The 18,104-nt window shown below is 40.7% G+C and overlaps 1 protein-coding gene across 27 annotated transcripts in view; it reads left to right on the top strand.

Annotated features, from left to right (window-relative positions):
- The window catches only part of ank2b (ankyrin 2b, neuronal), a 157,841-nt gene that overhangs the window by 127,874 nt on the left and 11,863 nt on the right, over nt 1-18,104 (top strand). For 22 of the 27 annotated variants that reach the window (XM_046380268.1, XM_046380270.1, XM_046380264.1 and 19 more), the window contains 10 exons: nt 208-333; nt 449-571; nt 1,343-1,375; nt 1,683-1,704; nt 4,299-8,885; nt 9,452-9,529; nt 9,667-9,798; nt 9,913-10,062; nt 10,208-10,445; nt 11,343-11,403. In XM_046380268.1, coding sequence (XP_046236224.1) covers nt 208-333; nt 449-571; nt 1,343-1,375; nt 1,683-1,704; nt 4,299-8,885; nt 9,452-9,529; nt 9,667-9,798; nt 9,913-10,062; nt 10,208-10,445; nt 11,343-11,403 — 5,550 coding nt within the window. The remainder of the gene's footprint in view (nt 1-207; nt 334-448; nt 572-1,342; nt 1,376-1,682; nt 1,705-4,298; nt 8,886-9,451; nt 9,530-9,666; nt 9,799-9,912; nt 10,063-10,207; nt 10,446-11,342; nt 11,404-18,104) is intronic. The other 5 variants (XM_046380285.1, XM_046380286.1, XM_046380266.1 and 2 more) reach the window with 5 other exon arrangements.

Genomic DNA, 18,104 nt, shown 5'->3' on the forward strand with positions numbered 1-18,104 from the left:
TGATTTAAAAAAAAAAAAAAAAAAAAAAAGATCAGTTTTAAGAAACAGTTAACAGTCAAGGCTTCCTGAGAAATAGGTGCCCTACATGTGCACGAAGCTGCAAAGGGGAAACATCAGGGTTTTAAACAAGTATGGAATAAAAGTCTTTCTGATAGTTGTATGTGATTGTTTGTTAATTTGTATTCATCTGCCTCTTGCATTTCTCAGGTCCTGGAAGGCAAACCTATCTATGCAGACTGCTTTGGAAACCTTGTTCCCCTTACCAAAAGTGGCCATCACCATCTCTTCAGCTTCTTTGCCTTTAAGGAGAACAGACTAGCGCTCTTCATCAAAGTCAGCACTTTTATTTATTTGTTTATTATAAGAATTAAGCATGTTTTTTTTTCATGGAAATACAATAAGAGTCAACAATTCTGAACTAATAAGCTGATCCGCTTGGCTGTTGCAGATCAGAGACAATACTCAGGAGCCATGTGGCCGTCTGTCCTTTATGAAAGAACCCAGGAACTACAGGTCACTCACCCAAAATGCCATATGCAACCTCAACATCACCCTCCCATCATACTGCAAGGTAAGAGCACTGTACTGTTGTTTGACTCACCAGAGGGTGCTTTCTGTTACAAATCTTGTCAGATCTTGTAAGTAACGCTGGCTGCAGGAAGCTACAAAGCACTACAATAAGAGATAAAATACGGAATAAGATACTGTGGTTGCTTGTAAGCTTACTGTAAAACACACTAACCACACACTTATTAATTGCTAAGCTATTCTAAAACATAACTCCAGTTATGTTTGTACTTCTTAGTACAACTTTAGTAATTTTAACAGACTTAGAAATTTCTTTTATTAATGTTTGATGCATTAAATATTATGTGCCATCAACATTATTACTTTAATATATGTTGCTACTTTGTTTAAAATTGCCTTTCTATCCATCCATTTATCTACAAGGTAAGGGGTAATTTTGTGGGCTGATGGCCTACAATCACTAGAATATAAAGTGCATTGGACTTAAAATCATACATATAAAATGTACTTCATCTGTACTGGATATTCTTTCAGCCAAGTACTTGCTCAGCCCTAACGGCTAGTTTGTGATGCTTCATGCCAAAGCACCAAGTGACAAAAAGTATGACTCAGGCTTAAAAGTTGAATCTGATTTTACAGTAGAAATCTTTGCCTAATGCAGCTCAAAAGAGCACTGTGGCTTTTCCTTACATTGACTGTTTGTCCTTGTTGCTATGGTAACCATACATTGCGCTCTGTCTTTTTCACTCTTTAATGTTGCTGTTGTTTCTATCTGTACATCTTTCTGCTTCTTGCTGCTTCTTCCTCCCAAAAGGAGTCTGATTCAGACCGAGAGCAAGAGGAAGAGGTAAAAGCAGCCACCGCTTCTCCTTCCCTCCCTCTTCTAATAACTAGCTCTGCTGACCCGTTCTGTCCAGTGTCTTGTCATCAGGACTAAATGGAGGACATGTTCACAAGTAGTCAAATGTCATATTTTAGATATATTTTGTTTATTATAGCATGTTAGATTTTGATTTGTCAGCAGCATATCTCAGTTTTGCTGTTGTGTTATGTGTGACCATGTTTTTTTCCTGAATGAGTAGTAGTTAGAATATGAGACACATACTGTGGATGAAACAAGGCTAACTGTGAACCATTTTCATGTTTTTTTCCAGATCAGCAAAACGCTAGAGAAATGTAAGAGAATTTTCTTATTTTGTTTATTATTCAATAACTTACTAAACGTACTAAAATAGTTGCCATACTGTAATAATATTGTATAGTTAGTGGTCTTAATTAACCTACTAATATGACCAAAGCACTGATATTGTTTAGGTGATTAATAAAGTTAAACAGACTGATACACTGACACCACTGGCTTTGCCCTTGGCATAATTATAGGTGATATGCATCTTATCAAAGCCCTTTAAGCTTCATGTGTTTTTGTCTTGTCAAACAAACAAAAAGGCCTGACATCCACATCCCCACATTAATGATCTGCTTCTCTTGAGGCTTAACTTCGCTTTTTGCTTCCTTTTTTTCTGATTTCACACCTGTCTTCAACCGAACTCCTTCCCTCTTCATAATTTGAGATCGGACATGTGGAGAAAGAGTTAGACACTGCTATCTATGTATGTACATGAAAATTAAAGTCATTCTTTACTGTGGTGATGTTTAATTGGCAAAGATTTCTATTTTTGTTCTGGCCAAAAGCCAGAGGTGCTAATGCAGTCACAGTGCCATTTTTGTTATAAGATTTTACTGATCAACATTTAATGGCTCCAAACAAATCTTCATGAGGTGGATGGAGTTGGGGTTGTGTTTATGCATCTAGGGAATGCAATTTTGCTACCTGGCATCAAAACACTAACATTTTTAACTGGGGAGACCACAAGGATCAGAAAAAGTAACCAAGTATTTTGTTCTTGGTTTCGGACGAAATCATACCTTACAATCACAGAAAACCCTGTCACTTTTAAATTGTAATTGGATATATATTACTTCAAAGTACAGATTTAAATGCACATCAGAATACAGGTTTTAAAGACGTTAAGGTAGACTCTGTACTGTTAAGACAAAGGAGAGAATGTTAATTGCTTGTAGCATTTAGGAGTTCCAGTGCCTTGCAGTTGGTTAAATGACTGTAGCCATCATATAGCAGCGAGAAGGGACTAAGATCAGTTTTAAAGAAATTATGTTATTTGCTGTCAGTAAAGCATACTTGGACTCTACCTGTTGATGCTGCTTTTATCCTTCTTATGACATTTTCATCTGTGCCATGGTGGTGCTAGCACTTCTGGCCACCCAAATTCCAAATCTTAGTTGCTCACATCTATGTGCACTTGTGCTCTGAGTTCTTGAAACTGGCTCCTAGTAATTGCACCAGCACCCACTTCCAGGAAAGGAGGCCAGAGGCCAGGATAGTAGCATTCCTCCAACTATAGTCCTCTAGTGTAATGGTTAAGCAATCTTTCTGAATCCCTCCCCTTCTACCCTTCTCACCTTGTGAATGTAGCATTGTGAAAATTGCATAAACAGAAACAAATACAGGCAAATATAGCCTCTATGATTAACCTCTTAATGAAAACCTATGGTATATATGAACCATACTTTAAATGCATTCATGATACTCATTAAATTGTCATGTATGTGTATTCAGGAGAAATTTAATATCAACATAATGTGTATTTAATATAGTTGATATTGAAACTACATGTCACGGCGGTAGTTGTGTATATGGATCAATAACTCACCACATTACTGAATGAAGACTTGTTAACAAGCAGCTTTTGATTATGAGCATCTCTTAGCCCCTATTTGTGGATTTAATTAGTACACATTACTTCCCACTTGCTCCACTCACTCTTCACCAGTACCTTTCCATTAGCACTTCCCTTTGCTTTGCATGGAAATAACTTGCCTTACATTAACGTGTATGCATGTGTATGTCTGAATGATTACAAGTAATGTCTTGTGAGAGTTAATTTATTTGTTTGTTTGTAAGCTTATTTTGGAACGCTTCCTCTCAACATCTGCTCATGAAATTTTTATTTTTTTCAGTTTTGATTTCAGTTTTTTTATGTTAGTGTTTATTTAAGTATAAGACTGAATGGAGGAAGAAGAATTACATTTTTTGTCCCTCCCTGCAAGATCTCTTTTTTGCAGTATTCCTGTAAATCCTCCATTTTCTTTATTAATTTTCTGAAGTAAAATCATCATTTTATAATTTACTTTGTGCACAATGAAAAGCATGGCAAATCATCCAATGTTGTTAAAGTTATCACTGGCTTTCTTTGCTAGATACTACTAGTAAACTGAGTTGTTTTCAAGCCATTTTCACCTGTTATCACACTGACATTTGTCATATATCTGAGCAATCTTGAGATGTCTTAATGTTGTTAATTTGTTTGCTTTGTTGTCTTATTTTCCATCAAACTTATTGGTTTCTTGGTAATCTGATCTTGTAGTTGTTATAGCTTTTTTTTTTTTTTTTAAATGTGTTTTAGTTTTGTTCAACAATCTTGTCTTGTGAGTGTGGGTATGCTGAGTGCATAAGCAAGTTATTTCCTGCTCATATCATTTCCCATGGATATTATTACCCTTTGCTTTTCCGCAGAACTACAAGTCCAGTTCCACTGATACACCACTGTAGATCCCACTGTGAATTTGTTGTCCTATAATCCCTGCAGTGTGTTCCAATCTTGTCCTGACCACATTCTCCACTGTCTGTCTCCTTTCATTTGAATTTTTGATTTTCTTTACTCCTTACTTGTTCTTCTTCCATATGGAAGATGAAGAGACGGAGACATCAGTCCTGAAATCAGAGCTGATCCAAGAGCCAGACCTCCTATCCGACGTGTCAGAGATGAAACAAGATTTGATCAAAATGACTGCCATCTTGACTGCAGACTCTACAGAGAAATCTCCTTCTTTAGGAGGGTCTGGTCTAGAGAAAGTGACTGAGGATATTTCTGGAGAACCTTTAGAAATAATGGAGAAGGACTTAGAGAAAGTCAAAGAGGACCTAGAGAGAGTCAGTGAGATACTGAGGAGTGGAGCATATGAGGATGAGGCAGAGGAAGTAGCAAAGGCAGCTGGAATTGCTGAGGAGTGGGTACTCCTCTCAGACAGTGAGATAGATGAGGCCAAAAGGATAGCAGCCTTAGAAATTCAAGAGCCTATCTTGCGTGAAAGCCGAGGTAACAGAGGGGCTCCCAGACCTAAAGCCATAAAGGACAGTGGTGACCTTAAAGAATACCTTCTGGATACACCTGTAAGCTCCAAAATAAAAGCTAAAAAAGAGCCATCCCCCCAAGAACGATTCACTGATGTTGTACTACGCAAAAGTGCAAAACCAACCACACCAACCAAAGTGCATGACAAAAAGGCTGCCGGCGATGTTAAAAAGCCAGTCCGAAGAAAAGGGAAAGACCAGGGACAGGCAGAAGAATCAACAGATCAAGGTGCTCTTCTGAGCGTGCCTACAGCCCCTGCCCCAGCGTCACCTGTATCTCCAGTGGTTGAAGAAACTCCCATTGGGTCAATAAAGGACAAAGTCAAAGCCTTACAACAGAGAGTAGAAGCAGAGCAAAAGAGCAAAAAGGTCACTGCAAGCAAACCTTCACAATTACCTGTTATGAGCAAACCCTCTCCAAAAGCCAAAGAAAGCCCTAAATCCAAACAGGGCCCCCCTAAATCCCCCAAAGCTGAATCTGAAAAACTTGAAGAGACGATGTCAGTTAAAGAGCTGATGCAAGCATTCCAAACAGGGCAGGACCCCTCAAAAAGAAAGTCCGGACTATTTGAGCTCAAAACATCAACTACATTAAGATCAGACAAAACCACAAAATCAGGATCCATGCAGTCAAAATCCATGACCAAGGCAATAACTGATCTCAAACCGGTCTCAAAAGGACGAGAAGTATCTTTGGATTCCAAACCTAGCAAAAAAGGGACTCAGCAAGATATGGAGAAAGAAGCTATGTCAGTTGCTGCCACCCATTCAGAGCTGGCTGAAAGTGTAGACTTTGGAAATGGTGGCCTTGATGACAGCTCTGACAGCTTAAAACATGAGGGTGTGGCAGACTCACTAAGCGCCAGTTCTGGAGATGGAACTCCTCATATGAGCTCTGAGGACAGTTATAAACATGAAGGTCTAGCCACTCCAGGCACAAGCCCGGAAAGTATGCGTCTTTCTCCCAAAACTGGAAAGCATACCTCTACAACTTTGGCCACAACGGCCACAACAGTCAAAAATGAAAGTAAAGACATAGAGAAGTCTGGAGATTCTTGTATAGGGGCCATTGGTGACCAACCATCTACAGAGTTGACCCTCCCCATCACTTCCAGTGAGGCTGCAGATGACCACACTACAAGTGAGTCCATATCTGTTAAGAGAAGTGCCTCTAAGCCATCTAAACCTCAAAAGCTTACAAAGAGAATTTCAGAAACTGTAGAAACTTTTCTTAGCGATGACGAAAGCCCTGATCATCAGCTAGCATTGTCTTTAGTTGGTTCTCCAGCCTCTAAATCCTTTTCTCACCTTCATGAAAGCTTTGAGCTGCCTCTAAAACAAGACTCAGATGCTCTGAGTCCATTCGCTGATGACTCTTTGACAATAAGCCACAGAGACTCTCTAGAAGGTAGTCCTCTCATGGAAGAAACCTCCTCCCATAAGTCCCCAGACTCTATTGAACCGAGCCCAACCAAGGAATCACCCCCTCATGATTCATTAGAAAACAGCCCTGTAGAGCAAAAAAGCCTAGGTCCACCTAGTAAATCCTCTATCCGTCCAGAGCCTTCCAAAGCTACAGAATTCCCCCAAGATGCTTTGCGTGGTATGCTGCTTCGAGACCATGCAACTAGTGCCGATGATGACAGTTGTGAGCAGACATCTCAAATGACAAGTTCTGGTAAGAGTCCCCTCACCCCTGATACCCCTAGTTCTGAAGAGGTAAGTTATGAGGTAAACCCCAAACCTGACCATACATTCCTCTCTGTTCCATCCAAACCGGCTGTCATCCCTGAAGCCCCAGAAGAAGAGGACACATCAGACAGTTATGAAGCTAAGAGAAAAATCACTCCAGAGGATGAGATGTTTAAGATGGCAGCAAAAATAAAAACTTTTGATGAAATGGAACAAGATGCAAGGAGCAAAAAGAACTCTAGAAAAGATTTGTTTCCATCATCAGATGTTGAAATAGGGGATGACAGCTATGAAATATTAGAGCCCACAACTGAGAAGCTTTCGCAAATTGAATGTGGGCTCAATAGCCCCACTGAAGATTCAAAGTTCGCTCTTTTTGTTGATCCCCATAATAAAGTACAACCTCCCTTTCCTTTTTCAGCAGGTTTGCATGATGGATCCCACAGCAAGGAGGTCAAGAACACAACAGCAACAACCAGTGTCACTTCAGAGGGACCTCACTCTGTCTCAGATCAGCATCATTCAAAATCCAAATTGGAAACTGCACAGGAACTGGTGGGAATAGTCCTGCCATCTGATCAGAAAGACACTGTGGTCAAAAAGGCTGCTGTAACATCAAACACTGAAAAGAGTACTGGTGATCAGAAGGAGAGCTTAAGGAATTCAAGAGAAAACAAACATGTTGATAAGGATGTTCAAGAATTAAGTGTTTCCAATCAACAAAGTGCTACAGTAAAACAAGGTACCAATGTAACAGATGAACTGAAAGGAGTGAAAGGAGATCAAAAGGTGCATATAGGAGCACCAGTGGATGGAACTGCAACTGTTGCCAAAGATCAGACAAAGGAAATTTTCAAAGCAGAGGTCTGTATCTATGATGACACGGAGAATGATGATGAGGCACTGCAACCTCCCAGAACTAAGTCAAAAGGGGTCACTGCAAGAGTAGACACTGATTCATGGTCTGCCATGCGGGAGGATGATGTCACTTTTGCAGCTCAGGTAAAAGAAGAAGAACAGAAGATACTCAATCTTGTGGTGGACTGTCAGTCTCAGCAAGCAACTCCAGACACAACCCCTGGCAGAACACCAACAGAAGAGAGCACTCCTACCAGTGAGCCCAACCCCTTTCTATTTCAAGAGGGGAAGCTCTTTGAGATGACCCGAAGTGGTGCTATTGACATGACAAAGAGGAGCTATGAAGAAGATGAGGGTGGCTTTGCCTTTTTCCAAATAGGTGAACAGCCTGTAGAGGATCCTCTTTCAGAAGATGCCAGGCAAGAAGTTATGAGATCAGCAGGAGAACCTGAAGTTGGCCTTAATCTAACAATAGAGGTTAAGACTGAAGAAACTGAGAAGTCTAAAGAAACAACTGGTTCTCAGCCTCAGTCCCCATCTGAAGGTGACCAGCCAACCTCTACAGCTGATGCCTCCAAGTCTAAAATCCCTAAAATGGGCATTTCAGTTTCAGCCAAACCTACAAAGGAAGATCATACATCCCCTGAAGATACAGAAAATAAAACAGAAAAAAATGTAAATGAAGGTTTTTTAGATTTAGACACAAATTCCCCTGACCAAATAATAACAAACGTACAGACAGCAGAAACTACAGTCACTAGGTCTGTTTACTCTCAGCAGGACCAAGAATCCTCTGATTCCTCTCCAGAGGAACCGCAGTCAGTGATAGAAGCCCCCAAACCAACAGCCAAGTCCAAACAAAGAGTTTCTACTAGTGTTAAAAAGATCCCGGTCAAAACACAAGCTAAATCTGTTCCTCAAGGTCGGGGTAAATCCACAATTCCCTCTCCATCTCATGCAACTTCCTCAACCACAATTAGAAAAGAGGCCTCTGTCACTTCTGAATCTAAATCTAGAATTCCCATCAAGGCTAGCACTCTAAAAGCTGATTCAACTGTCACCCAAGACAAAAAACTTAAGGTTCCTGTAAAAAAGGATACAAGGAGAAAATCTGAGGCAGATGCAGGTCCCTCAGTCGATGCCAAAACCAAGACACCATCTTCCAAAGCAAAGAGCTTCTGTGAGGGGGAATCTACCAGGCCATCTGCTACAAAGAGTGCTGAGTCAACAAAATCTAAAAGCTTCCAGTCCAGATTACCAGTCCGAGGCAAAAGTGGTCAGTCATCTAATTTATCAACACCCACTAGAGAAACAAGTGAGTCATGCAAAGAGTCCATTGAGTTCTTTGAAGAGATAAGCAGTGAAGCAGCAAAACTTGTATCAAGATTGGCAGAGACAGAGAAAGAACAAGAGGGCGCAGCCACCAACTCAGATGATGAGAGCAGTCTCATTGATCCAGCAATCATAGAAAGAGAAACTTTCCCTGAGATGCAGTTCCATCCCTCAGGAGACATCTTTCCCATTAGACCACTGTGGGACAACCCTGTTGAGACACAGATGCAGCGAATCCCAGACGATAAAGCACAAAGTCAAGGTATCCCCTCCGTTTAAGGGGCTATTCTCTATCTCTTGTGCCTCATTAGTACGCCGTAGCTGTAAAGGTACTGCCTCTCTGTCTCTTGTAGTTAGGTTCAATTGTAGCTGAATGTGGCCATGTGGCTCTGTCACTTGTATTATGTCTGTGCTTGTAACGATGTCTCTCTTTCCTTCCGTGTGTGCTGAAATTCTTAAGATTGACTTAAAGGCTGTATGGTACTTGTGAAAACAACTCAGTATCTAAAATTTTTTTAAAGATGAAAGTAAATAATTATTTTAACAGTCATATGTAATGTCAGTAATCATGTAATGAGTGAATGATTAATGTAGTGATTAATGATTAGCAAGGTCTATCGCAGTCATTCTTCATAGGCATAGAGTGACATCATGAACTAAACCCCACCTCTCCCCCCAAAAAAGAAAAAACCTGTAAAGAAAGCCAGTGAAGATTTTTTTTCTTTTGTCAGTGTGATTTGATTTGGTATAACTTTTTGGAATAACAGCGTGACAGTGTGGAATAACTTGCTGATCTGACTGCTCATGGCTGTCTGGTGGTATTTGCAGTAGATCCACAGGATGAAGCAGAGAGAAAAGAGCAACAGTTGGCCATTATAGCTGACCATCTGGGCTTCAGCTGGACAGGTGAGTCACACATAGCAATGATCAAGCTATCAAGCTTAAAATATCCAAAATTGCTTTGTTTGTATGGCTCCCAGGAAACATCATTTCAAACATATAATTGGATCATTATAATCATCATCATATCTTTTTCTCCACAGAGCTGGCACGAGAACTGGACTTCAGTGAGGAAAGGATCAACCTGATAAGGACTGACAACCCCAACTCACTTCAAGACCAAAGCCATGCCCTTTTGAAACTCTGGGCAGAGAGGGAAGGAAAGCATGCCACAGGTTAGTGATAAGAAGGATACAAATTTCTCAGAGTTACTACTTTTTATAAAAGTGCAAAGTAGAATCTCTTATAACAATTGAAAGTTGAACTTTGTCTGTTTTCTCTGTCACCAGAAACAACACTGATCAAAAGACTGACAAAGATCAACCGAATGGACATTGTTCACCTCACTGAAACCAAGATAATCAAGTCCACTCAGGAGGAGACTGCCTCACATACCTATGCAGAAATAGAGCGGACCATATCACTGGATCATAGTGAAGGTGCCTATGTCAATGTTATCTCAAAATAGATTGATGATGATAAAGTTACAGTTATGTCTTCTATTCAACTGCTTTTCTGTAAGATACAGTTATTTGTAACAACCAGAGCACAAACTTCTGTATGCCTGCACCGGATCTTTGTCAGGTTTCTCTGCTCTTCATGAAGACATTGACAGCCCCAGGCCTGGCAGGCATGCAGAGGCCACACGCAGGATTCCAGGCTCAGGACGAGAGGTGCCCATGGTGTTAGCAGAGGACCTGTCCTCCAGTTTGTCATCACTTCATGGGGAGACAACGGGAAGATCAGAGACAGATTCCACAGCAACAGGCCTTCTTATAAACGCCCAGAAAGAGAAACTACAAAAAGAGATGGAGACAACATAGTAAGTTGTCCAGAAAGTTTAATTCATCTGAACCCACACATTACCTGTGCTGTTTTCTTTTTATCTCCAAACATGGCCACATGATGCACTATACCTCAGCTCGCTGAATGAGCTACCAAACAAACATTAATCAGAGGTGCTTACTGGTGTGATTTCACTTGATCTTTATTGCATATTGTGTGGTGTTATGGTTTTCCAGAAGATACACAACCAAAAAGCAGACAAACCAGATTTGAATGAACGATTCAAAGAAATTTATCACAAAAAGTAGGTTAACAAACTTATTTCTATTTAAAAAGTTACTTGAGGGAGGTAAGAAAAGAGTCCAACCACAACAGTGGGCAGTGGGTGAGTGCAGGGAGCTGTGGAGAGAGCTGAGTCCAAAAGAAACCAGAGGGTCCATCCATAAGATCCAGGAGATGGGGAAAACACACAGGTTATCTCAGGAATGAGGTAGAGGTGGGCAGGCAACAAGTGTGTTGAGTGAAGCACCGAATCTAAAGCACAAGAGCAAAAATGTTAGAATTCTCAAAAACTTGAACATGGTGAAAAATACAAGAGCCTGGTGTGTAGCAAACCACAATGTGGCGACAATGGAGAGGAAAAGCCAGTGTTAAAAAGCAGCGGTCAGGAGGTGGCGTAGATTGGAGAGATGAGTTGCAGCTGTCCAGGTAAGTCTTCTTACCTGGATAGCTCACACACCAGGAAGAGAATAGACTAAAACTCTGACTTGTGGTCATTACTGCTTTGGTTTACATGGCTTAAGTGAGTATTTCAAGCAATATATTAAGTTTGTACATTATGACGATATGAGGAAATACTGCTATTCTTTTTTACATCTCACAAAGCAATCCAGTGATAGAATATTAAAAAAAAAAACTTTTTTTTTTTCCACAGCTCATCACATAGAGTATATGAGGAATTGACAGACACGGTACACACAGGCAGTTTTAAACAAGTAAGTCCTTTCTTCACATTGTACCGTACATCTCCATACAACCTTCAATCTCATGCGATAAGCCCTGTGCACAAAAGGCAGCCAATGTTAGGCGCTGAGATTAACCCAACTCCTTACCCCACTGTTGAACCATGTGATGATGAAGAGGAGTGGAGCTTGGAGTGTCTACAAAGTGCCCATTCTGAATACAATGCTCATTATTTGTCATCATCCAATAGCTCTCGAGCAGGTGTATGCGAGAATCAACCACTGTTAATGACTGATTTTGGAGATAGCTTGGTTGAGTGTGATCAAGCTGAGCAAGATTTCAGGAAATTGTCTCTGGAGCTTATGGAATCCAATGAGGTGTCTGAAAAGATTTCTTTAACGCAACAACCAACTAGTGAACAAAGGCCTCAGCCTACTCAGTTTGCTTCTGGTTCTGTAAATGCAATGACAGAATCCATGCAAGTCAAACAAATGGATAGAAGACATATGGATGAAGTTTCACGTCGACTTTATAAAGTCCTGTATGGATATGAAGTTGGCCTGATGGATTCATATAGTGACGATGAGCCTGTGCTTCCTGAAAACACAATTCAAGCTGGGGAAGATGAGGTTGAGGGAGCTGCTACACACACAAATGCTGATAAAGACTTTTCAAACTTTATGCTTGAAATTGATGTTTGCCAGGCCTCAGTTTTAGATGACCTGGATGATAGATCCATTTATGGCAAGAATCAGCACCAAGATTCTACCGGTCAGGAATTAGCAGGTCCCTCTGATGCGAGTTGTATCATTCCAGATGTAATACATCAAAAACCAGATATCGTGGGCTCAAACAGTTTCACTGAGGTATCACATGACTCAACTTATGAGCAGATAGATACTTATTCAGTAGATAATGCTATGTCTGTTATACCCGGAGCTGAGTGCAACTCTGAGAAAACGTTGTCATTCAGAGAGAATGAGCTTGGAAATAACGTTCTGACTTCTTTGAAATCTATACATGAGACTGAAGCCTGGAGATATAGATCCTGTTTACCACATACTACTTCTGAAACCATTTGTGAACTTCATAGCTTAGTTCATGACAAGTCATCTTCACCTGAATATGTCATCGAAGAAGCTACATTATTAACAGAGAGTAGGGCTTCATCACCTGAATCAGTGTCTTCAGTAAATGAACAAAGTTTTCTTGCACCAGTGCCTCAGTTTAGGCCTTTTTCTCCCCTGCCACCACCTGTTTTTCCATGGGAAACTGTTAATGTCAAGGCTTCAGTTCAGGGCCAACCATTACTGAGTGCACCAGGAAGCACTCTGTTAACACCAGAAGTAGAGGAGAGACCATTAACGCCAATGGTTTCAAACAAAACACCATTTGGAAGGCCAGTATCATTAGAGAGTTATTATAGTGGTGAGGGATCCATCTCGCCTCAGTCATTAATTTATGACATAGAAGACAGAGCATCATCACCCGAGTCAGTGGTTTTCGAAGCAGTGCAGTCATTTTTTACATCCTCTGAGAATGCAGTTCTGTCTTCTGATTTGAGAAGACCATCATCGCCTGAATCAATTGAATCCATCACTGCACATCGTCAGCTTCCACCAGACTCCCCTGTTCCAGATAAGTGTGGTTCATCATCACCTGAGTCAGTGTCAAAAGATGTGGAATTTGAATCAGCACTTTTATTTAAGTTTGTTAAAGACAGAACAACATCCCCAGAATCTGTAGCATCTGGGACCAAATCTAAAACATTGTCAGTTGATTCACCTTTACCTGAATTCAGTCACAACTGGCCCGACTCAAGTATTGTAATGACAGGAAAGAGGTCCACTTCACCTGAATCTGTATGCCCAGATGCAGAAAATGGCTCTATGTACCTAACATCATTTAACTCATCATCTGCTTCAGTTGCATCTAGAGATGAATCTGTATCTCAATTACCCATAATTGGACACACATTACCCTCCTCTGAATCAACTGAATCTACAGAGGGAATGTGGGATTCCATACCTGCTGATCATAGAACAAAATCACCTGAACCATTAGTGATTGATACAGAGAACAAACCATCAACATCATTAGAATCAGTGTCCGATTCTGAAGAAGATGACTGGGTTGTTTTATCTTTGTCTGATATTGAGGAAAAAACACCTTCATCACAGTTAGTGCCTGACTACAGACCAGTGTCTCCACAGTCAGCAATGTTAGATATTGTTCGAGCATCCTCTCCTGAATCAAAAACATTCAGTGAGATTCTTTCTCCGGATTCTCCCATACCACAATATATGCTATCTGTGCATCATGCTGTTACTATAAATTATCATTCATCATCACTGGAATCTGTGTTGTCAAATACAGAATGTGAGGCTCTGCCACTGGTATCATCTATTGAAAATAGGCCTTTATCTCCTGGTTCTAATGGCTCTGCAAGTGACTGTGGTCCATTAACTAATCCTGTAATGGACCTACCTCTTGAGGATGATATTACTGAAAAGACAGGAGCTGCAATTTTTGCCCGAGAAGCTTATGCTGAAAAACAGTTTGAGTCAAAAATAAACAAAGTTGTTGTTCTAGATGAGTCGAAAAGTGAAGAAAAAAAATCTATCTGTCCGTCAAAATCTGAAAAAGAAATTGCTATGAAATTTACTGAAACTGAACCTCCAAACACCCAATCAGCGGTACCTGATTGTAGCTATATTGACCAAAACATCGCTGCATCACGAGCGGGTGCTGAAAATTCTGAAATCACAGAAGAATTATCTCATGATTACAGAAACTCAGATGAAGAAATGCACAATCCTGTAACTGTGAAGATGCAGTCACCTAGAAAGAAAGAATCTAAGAAATCAATCAAAACAGATCCTGAACATGATTCACCTGTGTTTAGAACTATAAAGACTCAAGGATCTAACAAAGCTATGTCACCTATTTTGTGTCCAGAAACTACATCTGATTTACCGTTAAATGTCCCTGAAGATCAGGAATTACATGGAGAGTCATCACCGTCTGTACGTCAGTGTCGTATACCTTTATCCTTGACAAATTATTCAGTGCCCATCTACAGCTTACCATATGATGCACAACATGGGAAGCTCATCTCACAAATCCTTGACCCACACTATACAGAAGAAACCTTCATCAGTAAAACGGGATTGTTTCAGTTTCCTGGAACAAAGACAGTGTTCTATCAGACCAAATCAGATCTGACAGAAGGTGCTGCTTTTCAGTCAGAATATTGCCAAACATCACTTTCACCAGATTCTGAGGCAGGGTTGAACATTTCACTTGGTTGTGAGGACAGATCAGCTGATTCAGTAGGATCTGAAAAGTTATACAGTGTACTTTCACCTGAATCACCTATTTCAGACTTTAAACCTTCTTTACCAGAATCAGTTGAATTTGCTAGATTGGATCGGTCTTCATCACTAGAATCAATAACCTCTGGGGTTGTGGCTTCACAAATGCGGGATGACATTCAAACCTCATCTCTAAAGGCAATAAGTGTGCCAGTATATAGACTTAATTATGATGCTGAACTCTGGAAGCTCATTTCTCATGTACGGGATCCTCACTATGCTGGGGAGACCTTTTGCAGTAAAACAGTTTTTTTCAAATTTGCTGGAACAAGAGTTGATTATCTCCCTGAGAATTCAGATGTGAAAGATGGAGATTTAGAGGATGATATAAAGTTGGATATTACAGATTCATCTGATGCTAATGTTTTACAAACAATGCAAACAAATACTGAGGGGGAAAGGAGACTAGCTTCTCCTGATTCTCAGACAGGACACAAACCTTCATCACCCTCAGAGTCTGTAAATGATTTGTCTCCAGATCTCCCAGTTCACCAGCTTTCTTCTGAATTTTTTAACACTGTACAGTCTCAGACATGTCCAGCAGAATTAGCTGTGGAAAATGAGGAATCAGGTGTTTGCCTGCCCTGGCTTTTCAGCAAAAGCAGACCTTTATCTGTAGATGAAAACAAGGGATTATCACCTAACTCAACATTACCAGAGTTCAGACCTGAAGCGCTTGAATCAGGTACAGACACTATTGAGTACAGATCCTCTTCAACAGAGTTAGTACTTTCAGATGGCTTTTCAGCTTCAGAGACCTTTACAAAGCAGAGAGGAGACTTATCTGGATCAGCTGATTTCATGGTTGAGGAAAGGCAATCAGCTGCTGGAACAGCATTTACAGCAAACCAGCTGATGTGTAAACTTTATGATCCCTGTTATGTAGGAGAAACAGTAAGAAGAGCTGAAGTGTTTGAATATGTAAATCCTAGTAAGGAATATGTTCCCCTTGACTCATATGCAGAAGAGACAGACAGGCTAAGGTCACCTGACTCTGACGCAGAATATAGACCTGTCTCCCCTGAGGTCCAGAAGTTACTCAGTGCTCTAAGGTCTAATTCCCAGGAGATGGGGAACTCTGTGGATGAGTTTAGAACTTTGTGCCCAGATTCACCAGTTCCCCAAGTTTCTGTCTCACTTCCTGAAGCTTCAGTAGAAAATAACAAGGTGTCATCTTCAGAACCTGTGTCAGATACAGAACTTGAGCAAGTTAATATCGCAGGTTTATCTACTGAGTCAAGGTTATCATTTCAATCACAGGAATCACTGAGCAAACATAGACCTGTCCTTCCTGACTCACCAGTGCCTGCCTTTAGTTTGGATTTACAGAACTCTCTTAGTCATGTTAGTGGATACAGATCATACTCACCTGAATTAGGTACCTTAGATCTCGAAGATGCATCAGGATTTTTTCCTTCAGAATTTGAAATTCAAGACACACCAGATTCTCCACGTTCTGTGACATTAGAAATGAACACAAGGTCACTCTCATCAGAGTCAGTGACAGAATTTAGGCCCATGTCACCTCAGTCACTAATGATTACATCGGAATTAAGAACATCATCTCCTGATTCAATAACATCAGTTAATGAGTTTAGGAATTCAATGGTAGATTCTCCTTTGCCACAGTTTAGACAACATATAGAATCAACCGTGTTAATTACAGGGAGTAGGTTGTCATCACATTTATTTGTAATGCCAGACACTGAAATAGATGTTCTGGACATGCCATTAGTTGAGGTGCATGGGAAATCCATCACACCCGATTCTGAAAATGAGTTCAGGGCACTTTCACCAGATTCGCCCATACCTGATTTCAGACAAACTATAATGCACCCAACTATTTCAACCACGGAATACAGATCTATGTCACCTGAGTCAGTTTGTTATTCATATACAGAGTGTAAAGATGGGTCGCTTGTATCAGTATCCAGTGATCACAGACTCCCATCATATGATGCAGTGACATCTGGAGATAAATGCCAGTCCCCGTCACCAGATTCATCTGCATCCCAATCCAGTACAAGATTGTTCAAACATTTTCCATCATTTGTTGGATTTAGGTCAGCATTCGATGAGTCAGCTACATCAGATGTTGAGTATGCGCCAATTTCTCCAGAGTCATTAGAACTGGAAGTTGAAGAGAGACCTCTGTCACCTGATTCTGAATCAGACTGTAGGCCTTCTTCACCTACATCACTGATGTCAAACATCAGATCATCCTCTCCTGAATCAACTGGTTCACTGAATAAATGTGTTGTTATTTCACCAGAACCCCCCATTCCAGAGTTTAGACAGGTTCTGCAAGAGTCTTTACATTCATGCATGGAATATCCATCCTCTTCCCCTGGGTCAGAGCTGGATTTGGAACCAGAATTAGTGACATCAGATGTAGAACTTGCCCCACTAATGTCTCAGCTGTGTGAGGCCGAGGGGAGGTCAGATTCTCCACAATCAATCTTGTCTTTCAATGAACACCAATGTTTGTCTCCTGACTCCCCAGTACCTCAATACAGCCAGACTGATTCTCCCATGGTGACAATAATATATAGATCTCCATCGCCTAGTATGGTACATTCAGATGAGGATTTCGAGACAGAACTGTGTATTCCCGTGCTTTTTGAGGACAGATCGGAATCCGCGGGTTCAGATGCATCTAGAGATGAACTCAAACCTCTTTTGCCAGATTCACCCATTCCTGAATTTACACAGGCATTACATAAGCCCTCTGTATCACATATGGTCTTAAGGTCCACCTCCCCTGAGTCAGTGTTGTCAGATTTTGACATGGACAATGAGTTATCTTTCCCAGTTATCACATCTGACAGATATTCATCTCCTGAGTCCTTTGCATCTCTGACTAAATACAGCCGACTTTCTCCTGATTCCCCTGTTCCAGACTTCAGACAGGATTTCCTAGAAACACATCTTGAGTTTAATAGTTACAGGTCTTCATCACCTGTATCTGAGTCTTCAGAAATAGAATATGCTCCTTTGATTTCACAACCGTTTGATTTTGAGGACAGACCACAATCCCATCAATCAGGTTTGTCGGCCGGATGTTTGTGTCCTGACTCTCCACTACCCCAGTACACCATAAGTGTGCTCAATATGTTAGAAACAAAATACAGATCCCCGTCATCTGAATCAGTAAATTCAGACGAGGATTTTGAGACAGATTTGTCTATTCCCAGCCATTTTGAGGAGAGAGCGGCATCTCCTGGTTCAGTTGCATCTAGAGATGAATTGAGACCTCTTTTGCCAGACTCGCCCATTCCTGAATTTTCACTGGTGCTACATGGTTCCACTGTATGTCACAATGACTTAAGGCCCACTTCCCCTGAGTCAATGCGGTCAAA

Source organism: Scatophagus argus, chromosome 23 (assembly GCF_020382885.2).
Source record: "Scatophagus argus isolate fScaArg1 chromosome 23, fScaArg1.pri, whole genome shotgun sequence".
NCBI classification, from domain to species: Eukaryota; Metazoa; Chordata; class Actinopteri; family Scatophagidae; genus Scatophagus; species Scatophagus argus.